This window comes from Corvus cornix, chromosome 15 (assembly GCF_000738735.6).
Source record: "Corvus cornix cornix isolate S_Up_H32 chromosome 15, ASM73873v5, whole genome shotgun sequence".
NCBI classification, from domain to species: Eukaryota; Metazoa; Chordata; class Aves; order Passeriformes; family Corvidae; genus Corvus; species Corvus cornix.
Genome location: NC_046345.1, coordinates 12,758,711 through 12,785,546, shown reverse-complemented (window position 1 = coordinate 12,785,546; position 26,836 = coordinate 12,758,711). Strand labels below are relative to the sequence as shown.

The 26,836-nt window shown below is 45.2% G+C and overlaps 2 protein-coding genes across 2 annotated transcripts in view; one reads left to right on the top strand and one right to left on the bottom strand.

Moving 5' to 3' along the window:
- Window positions 1-985: 985 nt before the first annotated feature.
- SPRING1 (SREBF pathway regulator in golgi 1) lies at window positions 986-7,418 on the bottom strand. Its single transcript, XM_039561302.1, is given in 6 exon segments — window positions 986-3,377; window positions 4,346-4,459; window positions 4,974-5,125; window positions 6,347-6,503; window positions 7,169-7,263; window positions 7,266-7,418. Coding segments are annotated over 6 exon segments (615 nt in total). The 5' UTR covers window positions 7,279-7,418; the 3' UTR covers window positions 986-3,293.
- A 41-nt stretch (window positions 7,419-7,459) lies between these two features.
- RNFT2 (ring finger protein, transmembrane 2) overlaps window positions 7,460-26,836 on the top strand; it is a 25,945-nt gene continuing 6,568 nt past the window's right edge. The window contains exons 1-8 of the mRNA XM_039561032.1: window positions 7,460-7,513; window positions 8,394-8,583; window positions 8,925-9,403; window positions 11,897-12,375; window positions 12,831-12,907; window positions 14,427-14,527; window positions 16,621-16,774; window positions 25,514-25,663. Coding sequence (XP_039416966.1) covers window positions 9,321-9,403; window positions 11,897-12,375; window positions 12,831-12,907; window positions 14,427-14,527; window positions 16,621-16,774; window positions 25,514-25,663 — 1,044 coding nt within the window. The 5' untranslated portion in view covers window positions 7,460-7,513; window positions 8,394-8,583; window positions 8,925-9,320. The remainder of the gene's footprint in view (window positions 7,514-8,393; window positions 8,584-8,924; window positions 9,404-11,896; window positions 12,376-12,830; window positions 12,908-14,426; window positions 14,528-16,620; window positions 16,775-25,513; window positions 25,664-26,836) is intronic.

The following is a 26,836-nucleotide window of genomic DNA, read 5'->3' as shown; positions in this document are numbered from 1 at the left end:
GCATTATGGTGCTAGGTAAAAGGATCAACTGTGTTTGCAGTTAAGTGACTAGCACAAGACAGAACAAATCCTACAGCTCAAGTCTGTCCAGCTAAATGATGAGGGAAATTAAAAAAGCATTTGCTTTTTAAAAGAATATCGAAACAAAGACTCATGCTTAGGATTTGCTGTGCTTTAATGCTTTATATGCAGAAATTGACTCCAGTATAGTTTGCTAGAAAGTTCTCCAAGCAATCAGAGCCTGGAGACAAAGAATTGCCACTGCAATGAAAGAGATTCTGAGAATGCAGAAAACATGATCCCAACTCATCAACTGTTCAGTGGTGGCCTCAAGTCAGAGGTCTGCATTTGCCATTTCAGCACTCCAGCCCGACAGGAAGGATTTTTATCCAGTTCTCCATGTGCCATCCTCGAGAAGCAGTAGAGAATGTCAACTGATACCATTTTTCACTAGCATTAATATTCTTGCAAACTACAGAAATCAGGGAGTACAGAACCCATCCAATTATCCCTGCACTGACCTCAGTGCAGATAAGCAGAGCTACTTGCTCCATCAGATGCTGTCATTAAATCTGCTGCCAAACACGCATCAACCAGCCCAGTCTCTCAGCTGACAAATAAAAAGGAGATGTCAGACACCCACAGAATCACCACACTTCTTGCAAGAGGGATGGACATCACTTAAACCACATGGAAGTATTATCAGGAAGCAAAGATTTTGACATTTCTCATCTTCCCAACATGAAGCAATCATTTGCATTCCTTCCCCTGCTCAATCCACTTTTGCAAAGGGCCTGACCTTTCTGTTAATCATTGATAGAAGCATGCTCTTGTCTTAGATTAAAATGAAATCGATTTCCTGTTTGCCTCTACTTGCTTGCCTTTTTTACACATATTCAAGTCCTTCTCCGCTCCACTGCATTCTTCAAACTTACATTTTGGTACAGTTGCTTTGTAGCTCAAAGAAAGACATGAGAACAGGCAGTATTTTGGAACACAAATTTTTAATGATTTAACACGTAGTACAGACACAGCTGAACAGCTCAACTACCAAGGAGGGAGGATGCAGTTTCTGTCCCATTGGATGGACAATGGTCACAATGCACTTCTGATCACATCCTGTTTTTCTAGGAGAGAAAAGGGACAGGAATTCCCACAAAGTTGTCCAAATTACAATGTTTCTTATGATTCCTTACAATTACTGCTTCACGCAGTGGTATCACCTGCTAAGGAATTATTATCAAGTTGGAAAAGAAAGCAAGAGCAAGCCATCAGCATCTTGACCTCATCAGCCATGGTGCAAACACATGAAGTGCTGGAATATGTCTCAGCAGGAATGATATGATATGATAGACCAAGCTGATGGCCTTCCCTAGGGAAAATGATTATGAAGTGCTGGAAAGGGGTGAAGAATCTGTTTAACACTGAAAAGAGAAGCAACCTCTGCTACCCTCTGAAGACAGCATTTCACACTGCATCCTCACACTGTACCATGTCTGCTGCTGCAGCAAGTTGCCATAGGATGGCAGCAAAGGGGAGACAGTTTTCAGTTGGATAAATTGCTAATGCTAAAGCTCTCAAGCTTTTGGAAAATCAAGATTTCCAAGACAATCTGCTGATGGAGCCATTATTTCACTTGATGACTTCTGGGAAAGAACAACAAAAGCAATGCAAGTGGATTTTATCAGATGGCTGGTACTACTTCTTGTACTACCATACGTAGTACCATATGCATTGTAGTCTTTATATCATATGCAATTGCAATAGCATTCTACAGATCTGCAGCAGGATACTCCACCACTGTTTGTTTTTCGTGGTTTTTATCTTCAACACCTCTGTAGACTTCTACGCTTTTATTTCATTTTTACTTTATGCAGTTTAAGCAAGCAGATGCAAAGTCAAAATTATGGGGGAGATGAATGGGATAAAAACAAGAGAAATGAGGCTCTGCATATAGAGAGGAACAGCTCAGTTTAGTCTAGCACTTGGACTTTGCAGGGGGAGCAGAAATTTAGTCAGCATTTACAGGTTCTCTACCCACCTTTTCTGTGTTGTGTGGCCTTTAGAAGGACAGAGTTGAAATTGCAACTTTAGAGAGCTAGGAGCAACTGTGGAGAACCAAGGCTGTTGTCATTCTGATCAGGCCACAATTCCAGAGTATGTCAAGTATGTCCAATAGCAAATCAAAAGCATCATGACTTCAGCTGAGCTCATGCAACACAGCTGTCCTCAAAGGAGGGTTTGCACCATGTTCTGATGTTCTAAATACCTCATGCACAAGGACATCATTAAACTGAAGTCCTGCAACTCCACCCTTTTGCCTCCTGCACAACCAGGAGTGAAATACACTTGAAATACCAAGGCCTGAACAAGTTCAAGCAAACAAATCATCCCTGCTCCGTGTCAGCAAGAGGACCAGCAAAGAGCTGCTCACAAAACTAGACTCCTCTTTGAGGAAACTGTTGCAGAGTAACAAGGAAAGTGTTCAGAGACAATAAACATCCCATCCTAGGCAGATCGCTGCTCTTCTCTTGTGCGATGGGACTTTGGCAGAAGAACAACTCCACTGGAGTTCTGAATGGTTTAAACTCCCTAAGAGCAACATAAGTACTATAGTGACAAATCCCAATATAATTCCTTTAGACTAAGGAGGAAAAAACCCCTACCAACTTTAGTCAGGATCTAAAACATCCCTTCTAGCTGACATAGCAAAGCAGGGACTGAAAGGCATCCACAACTAGCTATGCAAAGCATAAATACTGTCAGCCAGTGACCCCTATAAAATGAATAAATAATTCATAATTACATATGTAGTGTACACCATGCACATCAAGAAGGGCTCCAAAGAGAGAAGCATAGTGGGCATGCTTTGCTCTCTAAAAGGAAAAATCCTCCCGTTACTACTGTCACTCTGGAAAGTCTCTGGAATGCAGAGACACAACTGAACCTCCATCTACAGTTGCAAAGACACATTAGATATTTTTCCCACGATGTTCTATAGCCTAGATCGACTCCGTGATTCCTGAAATTTAGAGGAAGTATTCAAAGAATGCACTGGCACTGTAGTACAGTACTAGCACTCTGAAGCAGGTGCATAATAAATTGAAGAAAGCAAGATTCAGTCCCGAAGAACTTAAGTTCCTTACTTCCTCTGTTCACCTCTGGGTTTGCCCCCACAGACAAGACAAGACAAGCTTTTTACACTGAGGCTTTGGTAAAGCAACAGCTGTTGTCTTGTTCTTCCAGATTCAAGTCTCCAGCTCCTTCCTTTTGTTGCTCAGATCCTGCAGCTCTCAAACAGGCAGGAGCTCTGGGGGATACTCGCCATAGCAGTATTTGGCAATTGGGTCTCTGTAGGTGTTCTCATGCTGCACACTCTGCCAGGAAGAGGAGGAGAAGCTTTAACAATACACACACATTGAAACAAGGCATCCCTTCACCAAACGACAAAACCCACAGCATTTATGCATATGCAAAAGAAGTCCCCAATTCTTCTACACATCAGAGTATCTTTGGAGTCAAAGAACTCTGCATTGGCAGCATAGAAGAGCCAGTTAACCATAAAAGAGCAATGTTAACCAGAACCTCCTTTTGAGGAGAATACCCAAGTAGCTGGGAACAGATTCAATAATAAAAAAAAAAATTTAGATATGTTTAGGCAGTATCATCAAATGTTCTAAGCAAGCAGAGCACAATAAAGTTGCTACTTGAGATGTGTGCATTTTTCTTGATAAAAGGTAGAGTTCAGATTTTATGGGTAAAAAAATCCCAGTAACTTTGGAGACATTTGGAACTCTATCCTTTGTTTGCAGTCCACCCCTATCGCTACATGAAATACTGAAGCTGCAGGACATTGCCAACAGCACTTTCTAAAAGGGCCAATGCTTACTTAGACCAAAAACTTCTAATAAAATCACATGGGTAACAGAAGTTCACCTCTGTTCTTAATAAGCAAAAAAATTACAACATAGTTTTCAACTTGCTACGCAGATGATTGTCAGTATATGGTAAAGTCTCCAACTGTACCATAAAATAGCATTCTGAGGCTACTGGGAACAGCTCTCACTGTTTTCATATTAATGAGACCTTCCCCAGAACTCATCCGAGATCTTCACTGGTCATTGAACTCAGTCTCTTTGTGGTTAAGCCCCTCTTTTCAAAAGAGAATGTGCAACTCATCCTGCTCTAATTATGTGCTTTGCCTTCAGACCGGCTCTCAGCCATAGCTTCAACCTTTAGGAAAATGCCCGTGTACATACAAACATGACACACCAGCCATTCATAGGATTGAGCCCCATTTTCCAAGGGCACTTTTTTGGGCCCTGGACACGTGCTTGCTCCTTACCTGTGACGAAGTCCTACATTTGGCCAGACACAGCTCAAAGTGATCTTCCACTGCCATGAAGAGGTTTTGGAAAGCAATCGCTGCCCGGTTCAAGAACCGCTCCAGGAGATGTTGCTAAAGTGGTCAGCAAACAGGAGGCAAAAAACAGAAATGCTCTGCTTCAGCAAGGAATAATCAAAGCCCATCCTAACCTACACAGCTCAGGTATCAGAGGAATAGTAAGCAACTCCACTCAGGATTTCTGGCAAGCACTGAAAGGCTAATGCCTCAGAACCCCAGCAGTAGGAAAAGAATCCAAGAGATGCTCACAGAATACGGGGAAGTGCCAGTTACAGAACCAATACTGGCTGGAGTAACTCTTCTGCAATCATTTCCCTTCAGCAAATGCAATTCCCCTGAAGCTGAAACACTTTGCAAGGCTCCCAGCAATTCCTCCCAAAGGTGGGAAGGATGAATTTTGTTAAAGCTTTATTTGTAGCTTGGCATATGGTCCTTGGAGGCTTTCCTCATCCTTCCAAGAAAAGGAACTGTCTGTCTAAGGAAAAAGCTCCTCACAAAGAAGCACGTTTAGCCACAGAGGAACCCGAGCAGCTGAGAACACCTGGAAAGCAGGAGAATGCCCATGTACCTTGCTGGGCTGCAGGCAGCAGGACACGCAGTACTCGTAGACGCTGCAGCAGCCATTGGGCAGGCAGCTGTCACAGCTGTACAACTTTGTGCTGGGCACATTCACATTGCAGCAGCCATTCACCAGCAGGTCCTTCCTCTCACAGATGTAGCCTGGAAAACAGCAACAGGAGTAACAACTGTCAATGCACGCTCCTCCATATGTTCTACAAAAATCTGTAGTAAGAATCACATTACTTAAGAACAGGTTTGTTTATCATTTAGTAGATTATGATCCCTCTCAGTCCTAAGTAGCCACTCTTTGAAATGGAGAGTGGCGCTTCCAACAGCAGGGTGTTATCTGCACAATTATTATATCCTACTCTAATATGTGCTGTATATACAGTATGACTATTTAAATGCAGAATATTTAAGTTCTGACTTTCTTTGGGCATAGTTCCTTGTTGTGAAAGGGGAAGGGGATTGGCACTGATTGTATTGGAAAAAAAAATGACACACATTTTTTCAATGGGTCTGTGTCTGGATAATTCTCTTACAGTTCACCATGAAGAGACTTAGATTTAGCCATGCAGGATAGCTGCAATATTCATTGCTGAGTGGAATCCTTAATGGTGTAGAAATATGGTGTATATCCTCATGGAAACTGTACTACTACAGTGTTAGACTGTGAGAGATTGGTAATTTTTAGAGATCTTATGAACTGGCACTAAGCCTGAGTCAGGCAGTGCCAAATGTAACATTGATGCAAATCACAAAAGATGTGGTGGGTTTTCTACAGCCTTGATTTGTGGTCAGTAAAGATCCAGGGTCTAAGCAACAAGCACAGGTGCATGACACAAAAGAGTCTTTAACTTCTACCACTTAGAACAAGTGGTTAATAACCTTGGGTTTACAAGGGTCAGATGAGCTTGTTAACTGTGACTGAGCACTAATTACACCAGTCCTGAGCTGCCTCCATACAAGGCCAATAAGGTTTCCTCAATTACTCTCCCTAACCCTGCTGACAGTAGGAGCACACTGCAGGGAGACACAAATAGCTCTGCAAGCACCTACAGTAAATTGAGCAGGAGTCAACGTTTGAGTTCTGTGCAAAGGTAACTGGAATTCTTTGACTTTAGTGAGGTCACAGTCACTCTCACACAGCCCCGGGCCTGAGCTGAGCCTGCTGGGCCCAAGTCTGGTGTGCACAGAACCAAAGCATCGGCATCTGCAGCCACAGTGAAATTCACCCAGCCAGAGGAGACAAGGCCAAAGGCCGAGTAAAAATGCCTTAATAACGAGGAGTTGTTACAGGAAAGTGCCATCAGCAGTCAGACAGGCAAAGCAGCGTTCAGCACTGCCATATCTAGAATAAATTCTTAGTATCAACTATACCCAGTTCATCTGTAATGAGGAGCTTCCCCTGCACAGAGTTCCTGCACTGGTTACTCAGCTGACTGCTGTTTCCCGAACTGAACTTCACCTTCCACATGATCGGCTGCTCATGCTCCTGCACTTGGAGGAGATTCCGATCTCTCACCATCCTTTCTTCCTGCAAGGAAAAACAGGAATGCAACCAAACAGACAAGTTCCTTCTGCCACTTCAAGCCCCGTGCTTTCCCAGGATTAAAGATGCCTAGTACTTGTAAACTCCACAGCACAGGAAACTCCAGCTTTGATGGTGTAAACAACTTACTACTTGGTAGTATACACAACAGGAAGATACACAGTCCAGTAAAGTGAGGGTATTCAAGCTCACCGAGGATCAGCTAACACAGCTGAACTCAGTTACTACAACCACAAAAGTAGTATATGTTATATTAAATAACAACTGCACATATTTCTCTTTCCTGAGCCCTTTGCCAGTGGAATTACCACTGCAAGAGATACAACAACTACCAAACCCATTGGAGATTTTCTTTTTCCAGTTTTGGTTCAAACAACTATTGCTGTCAAACACAGTATCAGGCATTCCTATTTTAAACTCTTGCATCTATTACATATTTATAACGTCATTCTTACGGCCGCATAACCCAGGACTTCGATGACAACACCTGAAGAACAAAAGTCAGCCTGGGATAAGGGATGTTTTAATCCCCCCCGCGGCGTGTCAGGGCCGGGGCCGGGGCCGGGGCCGGGGCCGGGGCCGGGGCCGGGGCCGGGGCCGGGGCCGGAGCCGGGGACGGGGATGGGGACGGAGATGGGGCGGGCACTGACCTGCTTGAAGGTGCTGGTGATGAAGTAAACGAGCGAGAGCCCAAAGACGACGCCGAGGACCCACCGCTTCCTTAGCAGCCGCCGCCAGAGCACGGCCCGCAGGGCACCATGGCAGGTCCGGGGGCTCAGCCCGCCGCGACGAGGGGCAGCACCGGCGGGGACAGCGCCGGCCCGGGACCGGCATCACCGGCGAGCCGGCAGCGAGGAGCGCAGAGCCCCGGGCGCTGCCGCGGCCCCAGCGCGGCCCGAGCGCTTCCGCCGGGCGGGCGGGGGAGGCGGAAGCCGCGGCCGGGCGTGCGCCGGGAGGGCGGGGGCGGGACCGGCGCCGCAACCGGGGCCGAGCCGGTGGGTACGGGGGGACCGCCGGGCCCGGGCCGGGCTGAGCCGGGTTGGGCTGGGCAGGGCAGAGCTGGGCTGGGCTGGGCTGGGCTGGGCTGGGCTGAGCTGGGCTGGGCTGGGCTGAGCTGAGCTGGGCTAGCTCCCGCCCCGCTAGGGCCCTGCGCCACGGATCCCAACCGTGGGATCTCCTTTCCCCACCTACTCGGAAGAAAAGGCCTCGCTTATGTCTGTGTGTGTGTGTACATATATGTATGTGTGTGTATGTATAGAATTGTATTTATAGATATATATGTGTGTATACCTATGTATAGCTATCTGTATAGGTATATCATGTATGTATATGTGTGTATGCATATATAGAGATGTATATATGTATTTACATGTATGGAACCATATTAATAGATTCGTGTGTGTGGATATATGTATATACATATATGTATACCTATATATATGTGTGTGTATATATGTGTATATGTATAGGACTGTGTTAATAGATGTGTATGTAGGTATACATTAATAGATGTATACCTATACCTATACATCTATGTGTATATAGATATGTGAATATATATGTGTACACATATATATGAACATATGTGTATATATAGATGTATATATAAAAATATATATTATGATATATGTGCATGTGTATATAAATACACTTATGAATATATGTATGGACACAACGAAGGCAGAGTACAACTCTGGGAGTACTCCCGGGGATGCAGGTGCCAATCTGAGAGGGAAACAGCTTTGTTGGATCATGCACATGGGCAGGGCTTGAAGCACCAAGGGTTCCTGCACCTCTCTGCCTTTCCCAGGGAGATGGAGGGGTAAAACTCTTTGTGCTGTGCTGAAAATGACTCTCTGCATGTGCTTCTTCCAGGTGGGCCTGTGTGAGCACTGGGGGCCAGGTGCTTGACAGTCATTGGCTTGAAGGACCTGTGATGAGTTTGAAATTTGGACTGTCTTGGACTGTCTGAAGCACTCCAACTGTCAGTGTCTGCACACTCTTGGGATTCCATCTCTCCCAGTGTGGCTGGCACCTTTCGCCTCTGGATAAAGCTGTTGTTCAGGTACTGTGCTTTCAGACAGCTGGCAAACCTTCCCAGAGCCATTGTGCCTTTACACAGTACAGGTATAGGGCTACACATTTGTCTATATATTATCATGTGGTATGAAATGTTATAAATAATGTTATAACTTTTTATATTCAAGAGTATTTAGATTTTAGTCTTTACATTTTATTAAGTAGCTATTGTTGTCTGGAGCCATTGTCTAGAGTTTGCAGATGGCATTTCTGTAGATTAAAATGAATAAGTTGCCTGTTTAAAAGAATATTGTCGTGACCTAATTGTATTTTTTTCATAAAAATACATTTTCTTTTACACATTTTCTTTTTCTTCCTCCCTCTCAGTTTTGCTTTGCAAAGCAAGTTTCTGCAGAAGTAGAAGACGGGATTTCATTTCTCACGAGGGCGTTGAGTCGTGTCACAGCGAGAGCCACTGTTAGATGTCCCCGTGTTCTTTGCCAGGACATGCCATCCCACAGCTGTACACTCCTGGTGACTGCCACGTCCTGCAGAAGGGGACCTGCCTAATTCCTGCCCAGCCTGGAGACCCATGTGCTCCCATTTCCCGTTCAAAGTTGTCTCTTTGCGAGTGTACTGAGAAACAAATGGGAGCTCAAGGTGCTCTGTCACAGAAGCAAATGATTCCTGCCAGCCATGTCCCCAGCTGAGTGGGTCCCACAGCCCTCTGCCCCCAGGGTCTGTGCCAGTAGCCACACTGGGATTTGCTGAGCCACAGGGTTCATGTTGAGCGTGTTGTGTTTTAAGGTTTTGAGGAAAATGCAGAGGCGGCACAGCAGCAACACTGACAACGTGCCTCCTGAAAGGTAAATCCTTCCCCTTCTTCTTTCCTCCATTTTTCTCTCCTGAGAGGAGTGTTCTGATTAAAGTGTAGGGGGTGTTTTAGAAGATGAAAGCTCAAAATTGAGAAAGACGTCAAATTCCTGTGCATGTGGTGTGGCCAGGCTTTCTGCTCAAGTTTGGGGATTCTAGAGACCGCTTTACTTTTCTCCTTCCTATAAGTTATTGATTGCTGCCAACCACAGTGTTTCAGGATGATGATCCAGTATGGCACAACTGGGAGACAGCTGGCTTAGCATGGGCAGGATGCTTGGAGCTCTGGAGGAGGGATTCCCCACAGCCCTGTGGGGAACCTGAGTGCCATCGGTGTGCAGGGATGGACCTGTGTGAACAAGAACGATTTACACTTCTCTTATTAAGGTGTTTAAAAAGTCTGCTGGTCTGAAGCTCCCAACTACTCTGATTTAGTGTTTTATAAAGAGTTTGGGTGACCCTTTACATCTTCCCAGAGTCTGTATCTATCTTCACGTATGTGAGTATTTAGAAGTAGAATACCTCTAATTTGTTTCTGTAATTATGACAGCAGCAAGGGAGCCTTGCTGCTGTGTTTGTTCTGGTACTAAATATTCCCTGGTGCTTTCCCAGAGTTGGAGCATGACTTTTTTTTTTTTCCCCCTAAAGAAGAAACTAATCTAATTACTCCAAGATAAAGATGGAACTAAGGAATTTCATTGCTCTGTTCGAGCTGAGATTATAGGTGAAAGATCATTAGCAAATATTTTATTTTCTATAGAGGTTTTGCAGTTAGAGTTGAAGCCTTATGTCATGGCCATTGCTAGCATGGTACCATTCTTAATTTCAGAGGGGAAAAAAGCCATTTTCAGTTTTTTTCTGCATGGTGCTTCTGATTTTCAACAGGGTAAATCCAAATTGTCAGGAACAGAGGCTGAAGTTTTTCTAACTGTAGAAGGAAATGCTGTTGCCGCTGGTCTTCACTTTTGTTAACTTCAGCAGCCTCACAATTTCAACAAACAAACCTTGTTTGTTTTTAAATATGTCCCAGATTAATTCCTTCCTGCTGAAAGCACAGTCATGTATCCTGGTAATATTATTCCAAACAATAGTTGTGTCTTTATTTGTAACACTGTGTTCCACCCAGTCTGTTTGTTACATTCCCAGATGTGAGTTGTGTATACACCCCTGAATTGTAGTGTTAGGTGTGAATTTGAAGACCTGGCTGATGAATATTTTGGACCAGAAAGAGGTGTGCAATGTCTTGTTGACTTCATTCCTTGCTGAAGCCTGCAGAGAGATGGTGGGAATGGGGTGCAGCTCTAAAAAGCCTTATTAGGAGTTTACTTAGTGGGAAGGTTTGCCTGGAGAGGTTTGAATCTGTCCCCAGAGGGAGGTGAAAAGCAGTGCTTTGTGCCCTGTAAGTGCCTGGGGAGGCTTTTCAACCCATGGGGGAGAGAGGGTTGAGGGCCTTGTGACCACTATTCCTAAAGTTAGAGATCTCCCAGGATTAAAATCAAGAGGGACCAAAGCTCTGCAACATGCCTTATTTGTGGGCTTTGCCTCTTGCTGAGGTTTATTTATTGTTTGCTCTCCTTCTTCAAGTTAGAGAAGTATTTGCTGTCCGTCAGGCATTTACTGCCTGGTGATTATTCTACTCCTTGCCTGCATTGTTCCCTCTCATCTAAACTTTCCTTGTATTGACTTCTAGTGAAGAAAAGCTGTTGTCTTTTGCTGTTAGGATGAAGATATTTATACTTTCTTTTTGTAATCTGGGTGTATTCCAACACACTCAGGACAGAATCAGTGCCAGAACCAGTTCTGTCCAGTGCCCAGTAATTTGGGTACATCCATGTCCAATTTGCAAAAAATATCAAAATAAAAGAATTTGTCAAGACCCGTGAGCACATCCTTCACTTTTGTGAAGGACACATAGGCAGCTCTCAACACTTCTCTTCCCCTGATGATTCTGTCTCTTGCTGATGCAGTTCATCAGTGGGCAGGTAGTGATTGTCCCTAAATAAAGACAGAAGATTTTGGGGGTAACTCATTGCTTTGAATTAGCTTGGTTAATTTGTTTGTTTATAGTATGGCTTGACTTGGTGGTGTTGTGGCAAGTTCCATGGGGTTTTGTATGTTTTTCTTTAAGTACTCAAATCATTATAGAAGATATTGGATTTGGTATTGGGTGTATTATTTCTTTGTTTTCTCCAAAAGTAAACAGGGTGTTTGGGAGCTTCATTCCTTGGGTGAAGGAACTGATGCATTTTGGTCAGGTCTGCAGAGGTTCTCTGATCTCATCTGAGGAGTCTGGTTACTGGCCTCTAGTTCTGCAGCTGTAACTTCCCGACAGCAGGTAGAGAGAAAAGCATCTGTCATCTGGAGACCTTCTTGTTCTGATAGTGTGTGAGGAACTCTGGAATCACTGCAGTCAGGGTTGGGCGAAAACACCACGAAGTTCTGTGTACTCATTTTCATTTAAACGCTTTAATCTCTGCCCACTGCAGAAACCGGAGCCAGACGGTCAGTTCTGAAACCAGCGTGGATGAAAGTGGAGTTTTTGAAAGCCTGAAGGCTGAAGCCTCCTCTCCACAGCAGCTGTTCTCGGGGCTGGCCGGGATCCCCTCGGGCACCATCACAGCCACGCCCTTCCAGTCCGGGCTGGTGCTGGGCTCTTCAGCCGGAGGTGGGGAAGTGTTCATCCAGATGCCAGCCCCGAGGGAGGAGGGGGCCAGCCGAGCTGAGGGAGCCCCGTTTCACCACCGGCAGCCGTCCCATCACTTCCACCATGGCCACCACCGGGGCTCCTCTCTGCTGCACATGGCAGGGGGGGACCGGCACGGGCACGCTGAGGAGGGCACTGAGGAACAGGCTGGAACTCCAGCCCCAGCTCTTTCTGAGCTAAAAGCTGTGATTGGTTGGCTGCAGAAGGGACTTCCCTTCATCTTGATCCTCCTGGCTAAAGTTTGTTTCCAGCACAAGCTTGGTGAGCATCCGTCCTTTTTGAACTGTGTTTAGAGAGTTTAGAGGAGGCTTTTTCAGGCTGTGATGTCTGATACATTTATCCATGTGGCAGTGTCCAGATGGAGTCTAGCACGAAGGGAACATATTCAAATGCATGGGATAATGCATGTGATAAATTCACCCTACTTTCAGTCCAAGCTGTTTTCATCTGGGTCAGACCCATCTGTTTCCTGTGCGTACCAGTTCTGTTCCTTTTCCTGATTTCTCCTTGACATTCCTGTGAGGCTGAGGATGTTACCAAGGCTTCTCCCTCAGAGCTCTCTCTAGGAGAGATGAGGAGAGCTTACACTGGTGATAGCAAAGATTTCTGTGTAGTGCAGAAGAGATCAGAGGGGTGAGGCTCTTGTCTTGCTGGCAGTTGTGAAATCAAGTCAAACAGCAGCAGCAGTTACACTCTGACAGAGCCTTTCCCTGCAGGAATTGCTGTGTGCATTGGCATGGCCAGCACCTTTGCCTACGCCAACTCCACGCTCCGAGAACAGGTTGCTTTGAAGGTGAGTTCAGCATTTTACCTTCTTATGTTCCCAGGGAACATTTTCCATGCACAAAATATCATCCGTGTTGACCCTTTAATTGCAGTGTAGGGCTGAGTGCATTTATTTGTGGACAGATCTGTCTTCTTCCTCTTCTCCCCATGGATGCTCTCCCACAGTTTCTCTCCTGCTTTTTTGTGAAAGTGTGGCATAGTCAAACAAACAGAGGACAGGTCAGGGATGTTGTAATCTGCATCTCCCTCTGCCTTTGTTTGGCAGTGCCTATTCCAGCACTTCTCTGCACCTTGGTTTCCCATTATGTACAGCAGAGATGCTGAAGCCTATTTGACTTGTTAATGATGAGATTTAACTTATTAGCATTTAGATAATGTTTTGAGATGTTCAGCTGAAAGATTTCGTAGATGTATTGCTTGCTAGTGGCTTTATAATGCTCTGTGCATAATATGCTTAGAATATAAAGAAACCAGCAGATCTTTTCAGGTCTTCTCATCTTCTGTGTCAGGAGAACAGTTCAACAGCACTAAAAGCACAAGGCTAGAATTGCTTTTTTGTTAAAATTACATGAGTTGCACAGGTGCATACTTGTATCTACCAGCAGCAGTGGAATCAATGTGATCCAACGCTGAATGAACAGATAAATGGCACAGTCCAGTAACAGATTGCTGTTGCCTTGCACTCTGCACCTCTGTCCTTCCAGCAGTGTGCCCCTTAATCTGCCTGCTTTAAATCTCATCTTAACAGTCCTGGCTGTTGAACAGCTAGAGACCTCCCTTCTTAGTAAATCAGCCCAGCAGAAAAATGGTGGATGTTTTCCTCTCAGGAATAAAATTTACTCCCCAAAACTTACTGAGGGCCGAGACGCAGGACAGTATCTTCTGCCATCCAGCTTCTGTCTGTAACATTCCATGTATTTTGAAATGCAAAATTTCCACTTCTTTTGACCTTTAATTATTTCGTCAATCAAAAATGCACGTTCCAAAATGCTTTAGGATAACACCCAGATGTGCTGCCTGTAGTGATGGGGTATGTTTGATTTAGCTAAGCCTTCCACTGAGTGACTTTGGATCTATTTCTAAAACACCCCTTTGATCCTTTTGACCCCTTGAATTGTCACTCCAACCAGGTGACAGCTCAGAATTTAGGACAATATGTGGAATGGATTTTTTTTAATCTGCTTGTCATACTGCATTTTAAATATCAGAAGATTTTAGATGTCCCAAGAAAGATCCCAACTTTGAAGATGCATTCTGCAAGTAAGGCTGTTGTTTTCACCAGCTTATTTTAATTAATTTCTCTAAAGTTACCTCATTGAAAAGGTTAACTGAGTGAGAGGCATTTCTGCTTGTGTTTATATATGTCCTTACCTAGCAGACTACTTCTTAGTCCTGTGAGAATAAACTAATTACTGAACTCTTTGGTACATATTTGCATCCCCTGGGTTGGATTTTTCAGCAGTTGAAGGCTCTGCTCAGGTCTTGAGATTTCGATTGAAGTAACTCTGCTGCTTTTCCTTGCTCAGGAGAAGAGATCAGTGTTGGTTGTCTTCTGGATCCTGGCCTTTCTCACTGGAAACACCCTGTACTTGCTTTACACATTCAGCTCTCAGCAGCTTTACAACAGGTAGGCAAAATTTACGTTGTACAGGATGGAAGCAGGTGATAATTTCCAGGGAGGAGAAGAGGGAAACCCCCCTTTCCCCGCACTTTGGGAGGAAGTGTGTGTGCCTAAAGGATCTGCTGTCTTTGTTACATCTTTGTAATACCTTTCAGTGCAGGAAAAGAATGTGTGTGCCACTTTACCAGTGGCTTGTGCTCCTATCAATAAAGGGCATAGGCAGTGTATAAATGGGTCAGGGTGTGATGATATCAAAACACGGTGGATCCTTTTCAAGAGGGACCTCTGAATTCCCATTTTGACCACTGCAACTGAACATAAAGTGCAGGTGTCAGAGGCAGATAAGGAATTGACCCACTGATTTTCCTCTTCCTATAATAGTCTATCAAGCTTTGAGTCTAGGTCAGGAAAAGAAATAGCAGTGTTTTACTCCAGTGTTCTCAGAGCTTGGAGGCACTTGGATCTGAGGTAGTTAAGATAGCCTTGCCTTTCAAATCCTGGCTAAATTAGTACTCAAATACAGGAAGGTCTGTACTAATGGATTTGGTTCAGCACTGTCCCTGCTTATTATAAAGCAGATAGGAATAATGACAGGTAGGAAGCAGAGAAAGGGGGAGAGCTGCAGGGCTTGAATGTGTGGGTCTGGATGGGAGGCCAAGCCATGGGATTCACTGTATGGAGCTTGTGGGAGGGAGTGGAAAGGAAGGAACAGGAATGGCAGAAAGGTGTGGAAGTGATATTTGTTTGCACCACAGGGTAACAGTGTGTCTCTACGAAGGTGGTCAAGGTTAAAAGCATGAATGGGTCTAGTTTAAAATAAAGGCTAGATCGTCTAAAATAAAGGGGTTTTAGCAATTTGGGGCCATCCTACAGACAGTTTAGAGCATGGCTTGTGACCGGTGGACAGGCTGGGCCACACCTCCATGAAAAGCCCTGTTCCTGAGTGCTGCAGTGGTGTCATGCTCAGGGTGGTGTATCTCTTGCTTGCTGTGTGGGGACCTGGGACTGTTTACAACCCAGGCTTGTCAAATTAGAAATGGCTGCTTCAGTTTTGTTTCCTTCTGGCTTATTTTTCATTTCCTGATTTTTTTTTTCTTGTTTCTAGTGCACGAATAGTAGTAAAGTCTCTGATTCTGTTTCTGTTTTTAGGGTGTAATTTTACCTGTTGTGCTGTGCCAGTGTTGTGAGTATTTTAAATTCATGTTCAGGCTTTTCATGTTGGGTTGGTTACTTTACTTTGCTTTTTTTTTTCCTGTTTAGTTTTTGCTTTCTACCATGAGGCTTTAGCAGGTAGATACCCTGAAGGTGAATCCTGTTTTTTCAGCCTGAGAAGGGTCTTGTTCTCATTATTGCTCAAGTCAGTAGCTCCTGCACATTGCTGGATGAAATTCTGCTGTCCCAGATTCCACTTTTTTAAACAGCAAATGTTCAGCCCAGTAAATGACATTATGTAAGGGGCATCACTTTTTTGGACCGTTGGTTCAGGTAAGAGTATTAACAGAGCCCAGCTCTTGTTCTGCTTCAGGCAGTGGCCACTGTCAGAGCATGACACATGTGAAGTTCTGACCCTTCTGCTGTGTCTGGTACAGAGTTTCCTGTGTCACCACTTTGTTTCATGTCCACAAGTAGCTTTAGGGACTGTGCCCCTGTGGCAAACGAGCCTCACGGGCTGTGGGGGTGTTCACTTCCCCAGGGAACCGGAACTGTTCTGAGCAGGACTTCCAGGACAAGCTTTTACACCCAGATCCCATGGAGCAAGCCTGTGCACTAAGGGCACTATCAGCACACCAGAGGCTCTCTTGCAGTGGGAAAGGCAGGTTATGGAGATTGCTGTCTTCCAAAGCAGACTTTATAGGTGTTTGGGTCCTGTTTTGTGATAGTGGGCAAACCTGCTGGCCTCAGTAGAAGTGGGCAAGAGCAAAGTCAAGAGGCCCACAGGAACCACAGGTCTAATTTGCGTGTCTTCCTCCTCTTGCCCTTGAGAACTTCCCTGAAGTTCAGGGGAGTTTCTAGGCTCTCTCTAGCCAGCAGTGGATACAAGAAGCTTGAGCAAGCTTCTCCTCAGTGGTATTTGAGCTGTGGTGCCTCGTGCCTTTCAGCCTTATATTCCTGAAACCCAGCCTGGACAGGCTGGACTTCTTCGACCTCATGTGGATCGTAGGCATCGCAGACTTTGTGCTGAAGTACCTCACCATTGCCCTGAAATGCCTCATCGTGGCCCTGCCCAAGATCATCCTCGCTGTCAAGTCAAAGGTAGGAGACTCTTCTTGATGCACAAACCTTTGTCTTTGATAATCTGATACCTTTACCACACATGTGCAGTGTGGAATCGGAGAATCGTGGAATGATTTGGGTTGGAAGGGTCCTTAATGACCACCCAGTTCCATCCCCTGCCATGGGCAGGGACACCTTCCACTGTCCCAGGCTGCTCCAAGCCCCGTCCAACCTGGCCTTGGGCACTGCCACGGATCCAGGGGCAGCCACAGCTGCTCTGGGCACCCTGTGCCAGTGCCAAATATGGATGGAATAATAAAAACATTAAAATCTCTCGATAAACCTTTGGCAGAAAGTCACCTGGGTATCGAAGTTTGGTTTTTGAGCCGTCACAGGCCTGAGCAAGGATTCGGTACTACCAGCAATGATTAAAGTCTAGAGAGGTGAGGTAGGAACTCTTTGAGGAGGAATTGGTTCTAGCAGCCAGATAACTGCTTCTCTTATTGACCTTAAGTCCTGTCTTCTGAGTAATCTCTTTAAATTTGTATTTCTAAAGCAGGAACCTCTTCATGTCATGGGAAGAAATTGCAAGTATTTGTCTCTTTGACTTGCCACTTGGGTCAAAGAAGTGACTGGGTTAAACTGAAGCTACAGATGCCACAAAAGACAGCACCAGTTCTAACCATGGGTGAAGAAATACTTTAATTAAATGCTTCACATATTTAAATGTTCATGAAACCATATGTAGAATGGGTCTAACTTGAAACTTTCACACTACATTCTCTCTTAAAATACCTTTTGATATGTTTTTACTTTTACAGATGTCTCATGCTGCCTCTTCCTCCACTCCCATGTAGCATCCACATTTCAGTGGCAAATGTAGCAATGTGTATTATTTGCATTCAGTAAAGAAACTTTCTGGCAGCTGTTGGGATGAAAGGCACTCTATAGATGCAAGGTACCAGCATTAATTGCTGAAAGTCTCAGGCAGGGCACTTCAGGGGGTATCTAAACTGGGAATAGTTTTGCTTAGAAATGACATGGGTGGCAGGGGAGTTGAGCAGTTTGTTCCTGCACAGTAGGGCTATCTAAGGTGGTTATTAATTTATTTCTGGCAATTGTCCAGCTTTTTTTTTTTTTCTTTCTTCTATTATTATTATTATTATATTTTGGGAGATTAATGTGCTGGGTCAGAGCATAATCCAGCCTGGGGAGGGAGGGAGAAGTGATGTGAATAGTCTTCCCAAGATAAATTGCAGTGTTGGAAAAGGTTCACAGCCTTTGCTTGCTTGTCTGAGAGCCATCCCAAGTACTCATTAATCCTTGTCGGGAGAGAAGAAAGAGAAGGGGTCTTTATTTGCAGCTCCAGTGAGAGGCTGGTAGGATCACATCTGTCAAGGGCCTATAATGACTCAGAGCACAGATGCTTCATTTTTAATACCTTTTTCTGGAGAGCAATGTGTCTCACTTTTTTTAAGCCCCTTTTTGTCTTCGGATGTTGTGGATGGTCTCACTGTCCCCTGACACCTGAGACTGCTGTTACCCACCACTAGATCTGGATTTGGTTTTCTCCCCCACTCTGCACTGCAGCCATTAAGCCAGCCAGGGATGAAATCTGGTGTAACAAATTAAGCAAGATCAAACTGGGATGGGAGAGCTCCAGGAGAACCACAGGACACCGTGGAAATTGTAATTGGTAATCACATAGCTGAGCTCCTTCCCTGAGCCTGGCGACACAGCTGACTGCTGCAGGCCAGCACAGTGCCACGCAGATGAGGGGTTTTAAATGGAAGCTTTTGCTCAGTTAGAACACTTCTAGTGCAATTTAGGCACATGAACTTTGACCAAAATTTTTATCAAGTTTTTTGCTATCTGCTGTGTGAATACTTACCAGATACAAAGTTACTCTCTTCTTCCCAATGTCCTCCTAGTAGTATTTCTGCTTGAAGGCCAGCTTGGAGTTTATGAGCTTCTGGGTGGCTGTCACTTAATGCTAACAGGCTGCTGGAGAAATAGGAATTTAACTCAGTAGAGCTAGATGTTTTCGAGATGTGTATTGATATGTAGTGAGAAGTTTTTGTGCCAATATAACTACTCAGAACAGCAGCCTCTTGCTCCCCTAATAGAGGGCCTGAAGTGGAGGTTGCTGTGCCCTGAGGGGTGGAGTTCAGCAGAGAGGGATTTAATCCTGAGCTCCCTTGCAGTCCCCTCTTGCTGGCAGTCAGCAGTAGATCCTAAAACTTGCCCATGGATGGGGTGTGGGGAACTTTAATCATCCTGCACTCAGCCTCTGAGCTGGCTCTTCAGAATTTCCTCATTTTGGAAGTTCAAAGGCACTTGCAAAGCTAGCCTGGCTTTTCCTGCTTCTCCTTGGGATTTTGGTCTTCTCTCAATACTGTGTGGTTCTTGTTTTTATTTATCAGTCTTCATATCCCCCCTCACTCTTGTCTGTAGACTGAACACCAACAATTTTTGGAGTCTTTTCTCAGAGATTGTTAATTCCAGATCTTACTATCCTCTTCTGGACTGTCTTCATTCCCTCCCTGTTTTCCAGACCATTTCTCCAGTCTGTCAAGATGAATTTGGAATATAATCTTTCTTTTGGGTGTGTTTACAGCCTTTCCCAGTTTAGTGTCAGCTGTACATTACTCTGTTCCATCAAGATCACTAATGAAAATAGTGAATAGCACTAAGCTCTGCTTACATCAGTAAGATGCATCTTTTCATTTTGAAAGTAAACACATGAAAAATCTGGGTTAGAACACTCAGTTCTCCCCATCCAAAGCACCTGGGTCATGCATTCCTAGTATGAAAAGGAAGGGCAACTTTTGGTCCAAGATGACATTTGGATCAATGCAGGGAAGGAAGAGCTTGGGAACTGGAGAGAAAAGCAGGAAGATGAAGGTAACCCCAGCATCAGACTGACCTCACAGCTCTGGAGCCTGTGGAGTTTCCAGGAGAAGGATCATACCTGTGACTGGAGGTGCCCCTCCCTCCCCCCGAGCTGTGCCAGGCACATCGAGCTGGGTACAAGTTTCAATAACAGCTGAGCTCATCATTCCTTTGGAAGGGGGGGCTTGGCTCCCACCCTGCATGCTGAAGGCTCTCCATTAAAAAAGGCAAATAAGATCATTTGGTTCAATATTAAATGAATTAAAGTAAATTAAACTGCAGGAGCCATGTGGCCTGCAGAGGCTTCCATTGTTGTACACACATCAATGGCAGCTTTTCATTTTCACTGCTAAGGAATGACAGCTTGAGGGGGGTGGAATTCAAAATAAGGAAATAAATAATAAAAAGACACAGTTGCCAAAGATTTCACTTAGGAAATCCCAGGTGCCTGCAAGTCTTCAATCCCCTCCTCATGTTGTTGTCAGCAATCTGGGCTGGAGAAGTGAGTGAAACATGGGGAGAGGAAGAAAGAACCAAACCAAAAAGAACTGTCTGTTATCCCAAGTTCTTTGATATTTGTATCCCTATCTCTATAGGGGACAAAGATACCAAGGACGTTTTGATACATAAGAAAGGCCCTAAGAAGGAATTTTCTCTGCATGCTCAATACAGGTGTGCAGCCAAGTTACAGGGGACTGCGTTTCCAGGAGAGTGAAAATGCAGGAGAACGCTGACATTGGCCCCTCACTGCAGCTCTGAAAATATTTGCTTGGTTGTTTTTTTCAGTTGATTGTTTTATTAGTGCTTTTTATTTTCAAAGTACTATCTCATCAAGTCTGGTCAGAGAAAACTTGGCCTGGATGTGGCAGCAATTGCAAATTCTGCACTTGGACCTTGGACCAAAAACCTTCTTCAGGGGCACATCATGTTTCCTGCCATAGATGGGTACAGCTCTGCCATGGAACCTGGCACATTAATTTCCAAATTCCTTCTGAAGCTGCACCTTTTTTTTTTTTTTTGTCCTAAGGGGAAAAAAAAAAAAGGCTCTTGGAGCATTTGAGTCCTCTAAATATACAGAAGCAGTAAAAAACGCACTGGGAACTGGCACATAGATGATGTTTAATAAAAAATAGCCAGGCAAAGATGTTCCCGGTCCTTGGCTGTGCAATATGGAGTTATTCCTGCTCTTCCCTCACAGTGTGGCTGAAGTGGTGTTCCCAGACAGGTGACAGCCCATCCTCTCATTCCCCTCTCCTCTCTGACCTTGGATCCTCTTTGGGGGAGCTCGCTCACAAACACATTCACTCTTCATGGACAGCAGTCTGAGCTTGGATCCTCTTGAGCCATGGGAACTCCAGGATGTTCTGCAAGGACTTTTCCCTGCTGCAGTCTGGGACTGATGTGCTGTCCCAGAGTCAGAAGTGTGGGATTTATTATTTACAAAATTGAAAAACTAACTGAAGCATAAGAGCAGGGACTGAGGAGTGGAGACTCCTCTGTCCCCCTCCCTCAACATGCTTTGCAAGTCACTGCTACTGAACCTTAAACAACTCATTGCACTTAAGTGCTTTCCCAGTTTAACTTTCCAGTTTAAGATATGAAAGATGTTATTTTCAAAAGTGTTGTGTGCTAACTAAAATTCTCATTTTCCCCTCTAGTCCCACCTTGACATTACTCCTCATTAGTCCTGCATGGATTTTCACCAGCATCCTCCGTGCCACAATGCTGTTTACTGCTCCTATCCAACACTTTATCTATTGGCACCATGACCTGGAATCTCAGCAGAGCCTGCTCTCCTCTGATCCAAATTGCCAGCAGGTCTCCAAAGTTTTTTTGAGCATCTCCCTGTTTCAGAATATGCCCTAATGCTGCTGGCACCAGAGCAAGTGAGACTTGGAGCTTCCCTTGAGTGCTAATCACACCTTGCAGTTGCCTCATTGCAACTTCTCTCACTTGCCTTGCATCCCCCATTCTAATTCCGCTGTGTCAATCCTTGCTGTGCCTCTCTGTTTCCTTGTGGGGAGGCACACATGCACTGAGGCAAAGCCTTATGTCAAAAGAGGCTGCACAGTGGAGGCTCAGCGAGGCTCTGGGGGAATTAGCATTGCTGCTGCAATGTGCCCCCTTTGCTGTGTCTAGGTTGGGATTCAATTTTTAATTATACTGTTCCACATTATTTTTCTGTGAGACTTCTTCCCTCCATCACCACACCCCAAGGATGAAGGTGAAAGACTGAAAGAAGCTGTTGCAGCAACTGGGAAGTTTATAGGAAACAAAGAAACTGCTGTAAGAACATTCTACAAGTTCAAGTTGAATGCTACACTGGAGAATTAAATCCTGTCCTTTACTTTGCCAAATAATTCCTGTGTGATCCTAGAAAAGTAGGTAGAGCTGCAAAATGAAGTCAGTGGTTCAGCTTTTAATGGTAATGTGATCTATAAAATGAAGGGCTTTATAAAAAGTCTGATCCCAGACATCTGAGCTTGGACACCAAAACAGCCTTACCTTGACCTTTGTCTTTCTGTGTCTCAGGTTCTTATTTAGAAACTGCAGAGAAAAGCTGTCCCTGAGGTCAGCCAGCAACGTGAAAATAAGGGGGTTTTAAAAGTGTTTTCTGTAGTGCTGATGTTGTAAAGGGACTGAAGAAATTTTAGAAATGTGCTCCTCTGAGCAGAGCTCAAATGGCAAGAAGGGATCAGATGCAGATCTGCCATCAAGTAGTGAGGATATAACAAAATACCAAGAAGTTACATGCTCAGTGTGCAAAAATAGGCAGTGCATTACAGACTGAAATACTGCATGAATGGAAGGAAGAGTGCAATTGTATGAAAATGCTGAATTCTCCTCTTTCAAAATAAGTGCTTGATTTGAAGTATAAAAACAGTCTTTGTATGTGGTGAAGGAGGTGCAGAAAAATGGAGGGTTATCCACAAGTCATCGACTTGCTTTTTTAACTGAGCATTGAAAAAAAGGAATCAAAATTTCACCATGTGGTATCTGAGGCTCATCAGCAGAGCTGCTAAAATTAGATCCCAGCACAGCCCTTCCCCACGTGTGCTAATGAAGTGTTTGATACCAGCAGTAGCAGCAGCAGCTCTCACAGAACTCACTCGGAGGAAGCAGGGCCAGCACTGCCCTTCTCCCTTCTTGGTCAGGTTTAACCCTTGGTGAGAGCAGAGCTTTTCTTCTGTTACCTAACTTACCCTAATTAGGAGCCATAATTTCAGGTAATATCCTATTTAATCTCTGCAGTTCTGGCTCGTGCACAGTCCAGTCCTGCACTGGGGCTGGCTCACAGGCTCACCAGAAAGATTTTGCTGATCTTAGAGAGCTGTTCAATCTCTCTACAGTGCATTCCAGAAAAAATTCCCAGATTTACATGGATTTTTATGACATGGGAAAAGTCACCTAACAGAGACAGGTCTTGCCTTATTTCAAGCTGTTGTGCCAAGTCAGATGCACAGGAGAAATAATTATATTTGTGCTTCATATAACATGCAGTGCTAATCTTGAAGAAAAAAAAAGCCAGTATATTTTAGCTGATTTTTTCAGACAAAATACAGCTTGAGACAAAGATTTTACTTTGAAAAATGTAACCTAGATAGCCAAGAGATAACAAAGCTGAGAAGTGGCAGACAGGTATGTTGAGTGTGCTTACCCCTGATGGGTGCTGTCTGCAGTAAGTTGCTGCTATCAGAAATCTGCATTTTGCTGCTGAAATTGTAGGGAACAGTCCTCATTTTCCAAGCCTCTGGCTCAGAAGGAGGGCCTCACTTCTGCAGCAGCTCTTTGTAGAATTATTTTGGATTTTCTGGCACTTTTCCTAGTTTAACGAAGGGGCTGGTGTGGTGCACTGAGATGCCTAACAAGACTTAGAACTTTCTAGTTCTCTTCAAGTGATGCTCAGCTGCCCTTGCATTCCTCTCTCCCAGCTGGAATCACTCTAAACTTATCAACATTTAATAGTCAGGTGGGTGCTGTTAAGGGGCTGCATGGAGCGATGCATCCTTTAAAACTTAACTTCACTCTTGGGAGGCTGTGACCAAGTTTCTACCTGCTAAAACATCCTGGTACCCTGCAGTTACCACTGCAAACTGAAGACTTGCCTTAGAGAAGGGGATTCTGAAAGCTGTGGGGAGGCTGGAGAAGTTGTGGTTAGATGCTGAAGTTTATCACTTGCTGCCACTTGCCACCTCCACAGCCTGTCTATGCTCTGGGGCTGCCTTGGACCCAGCTTTCCTGACATCTCGCTGTGGACTCGGGTGTTTTAGTGCCTCAGAACTTGTGTTGTAGAAGAATTCCAGCCTTGATGCCCGAGGTGCTGGATGCAGCAGCTCTGTCTGATGCAATGGGAGAGCAAGCAGTGACCTGTCCCAGCCCAGCTGCTGGGGAAGCAGGGATCAATGAAGGATGGTGGGTGAGAGGAACGAGCTGGAGACAGCAAAGTTTGCTGCCTTTTGCTTGCTGGGAGCTTTCATCAGAGCCGTGTGGAGGGACACGGTGACAGCGTTGTCATTTCTGCCACAGGAGCTCCCGAAATAAACGATGATTGCATCGAAGCACGAGGCTGGAGAGAGACCTCTGTGCTAATTTAATAAATTGCTCGCATTTAGGACCCCAGATTGTTGTTACGCGTTTGCTCTGCGATGCCACCTGGGATTAGTGCGGAGGAGGGGATGGGCAGAGCAGGAAAGCAGCCCGGGTCCGTTAGCAACCGCTGGTGTGACCTCACTCGTGTCCCGGGGGATATGAGATCATGAGCGTGCCAGAGCTCTCCGAAGGATTCGATTTGTTGGGAGCAGCAGGATGGCCTGCGAGTGATCTCATCCCGAGCCCCCGGGGAAGGGCGCTGGCTGTTGCCAGCCCGGCTGCGAGGACTTAATCCCCATCCCCACCTCACCAATTAGTGATTGGCCTGCGATGACATCACTGATGACAAAGCTAACTGGGACAACACAGCAAAATTCCAGGGGAATTTCCCCTTCTCCAGGAGCTTAGCAAATAAAAGGATTTTGACAGGACAAACCCAAATCTTTCAGTCCAGATAATGTCATTGCAGATTAAACATCCTTCTGGGCTCAGTTTGCCACCAGCTGTCCCTGTAAACAGCGTGGGACAGAACAAACCCTCGATAGGGCTGGGGGTGGCCCTAAATTAGACACTTTTATTCAGGTTCTGGTGAAGGCTGACAAAGGATGTTGCCCATTCTTTGAGTCTCTTTTGAGAGAGAAGATTTCAGCCAGCACACTTCCCCCTCCCCACCTTTCCTTCCTTGAGGTCTTCAGGAAGATTCGGTCTCTTCAAGTTTTAAATGCCCCGAGGGTTTAATTTTCAGCACCAGTCTTTATCTGTGCACTGCCCAAGAGCCAACGCACGCCTGAGTGGAAGGGCAGGGATGCTGGCAAACGTAATTAATTTGATTCTTTGGGATTACCTAAAAAGTTGTCAGGAAGACTGGGGTCACTTTCCATTTAATCCCTGTACTTTCAGAAGGGGTGTAAGGTCAAAGACATCGAACTTGCTTTCCTTTTCTCACAAATAATGACGTCTACAATTTACATCATATTAATCCCATATTAACCTTTGCTTTTCTGCAGCATTGTCCAGATACACAATTTATTGCCTGTCCATAACCCACTGCAAAGTTTAAAATTCCAGAATGCAGCATAGCTGTGTCAGTGACAGAGCCCTATGGAGGAATGAAGGGATATTTATCCTTTCTAGGCACAGAGTTCAGTGGCTGCAGAGAAAGCTGCATCTCATGAATATGGTCTCTGCACCATTTAACAGTGCAGTGATCAGTGAACACCAGCCCTGCACAAATTAAATGTTCTCCTTTTGACTTGCTGATAATAATCATGCCTCACTTGCCTGGTTGTCTTGCAGGGAAAGTTTTATTTGATTATTGAGGAGCTGAGCCAGCTGTTCCGCTCCCTTGTCCCCATCCAGCTGTGGTACAAATACATCATGGGAGATGATCCATCCAGCAGCTACTTCCTGGGCGGAATCCTGATCATCATGTACAGCCTCTGCAAGGTGAGCACTGCCGCATTAACAACCCCTGGGGAGTGTGGCAGGAGCAGGGCAAGCAGCACAGCTGAAGGGGACAAACGAACCTTTGGGTTGTGGCTGTCCCTGCCCAGGAAACTGCAGCAGCTGAGGGCCCCACGTGCTACAGCCAAAGGCATTTTGCTGTCCCAGCGTGTGGGCATTGCTGAGCTGGGGGAGGATCTGAGGCTGCTCACCAGTGTTGCATCAGACTCATGAAGTCATTGCTGCTCCGTTAATCCCTTTCTGCAAAGGCTGCAGGAGAAGGGGAGCTGGCCTTGGGGGAGCAGTGCTGGCAGAGGTGTTGGCTGGCTCCAGATGTCACACAAAGGCAGGCTGCAGACAGTTACGTGTTTGTCTCTAAGCTTTCCTCTGCCACTCACAGCTCTGAGTGCAGCAGAGAGAGGGACATCCAAGTCCTGCCTGGATAAAACAGGCAGCTCTGCCCCATTCTAGGTCCTGGTCTGGCTGATACAAGTGATGGACAGGAGTAATTAATGTTCCCCCAAAAATAATGTTGAGAGCATAGAGTCTGTACAGTTGTAAACGAGTAGGTGTGATTTAATCAGAACAGTGCCAGGTCTGAGGTCTAGAAATAGTTACATTTCTACTGCTGTGGTGTCCATCCCTCTGAGAAAGGCCAGGCTTGCTCCATCCCAGATACCTGTCTGTGCCTGTGGCTCTGCAGGAGCAGACTGAAAAATAAAGAATAGATAATATATCCAAGCTGGAAGCAGCTCAGAGGAGCAGAGTAATGCTAAATTATAGTGTAGCTCTGTATTGTATGGAAATAGGGTCATGCAACCCCTCCTGTCGAGGACTTTACAGTTCTTCTGAGCAAATTAGGCAGAGGAGGTCATGGCCAGTGAAGTGATTTGGTCACAGCAGGTCTGAGACCAAGCCAGGAGCAGAGCAAACAGTGCCAGAACAGGAGTACGTGAGGCCAGTGCAGCACTCCCCTCCATCCTCAGCTCTTTCCTGCTCTTCTCTCCGTGCTGTGGGAGAGCATTGTTGGCTCTTTCAGAGGTGGCACTGCCTGGACCCACGGTGGTATCCAGCCCTTCCCTGCCCTTCTGGCTTGGCAGCTCAGGCATGCAGACCACAGACATACAAGAGCAAATTTCTTGTGACCTTTCTTGTGTCCCTGCTTGCAAAAATAAC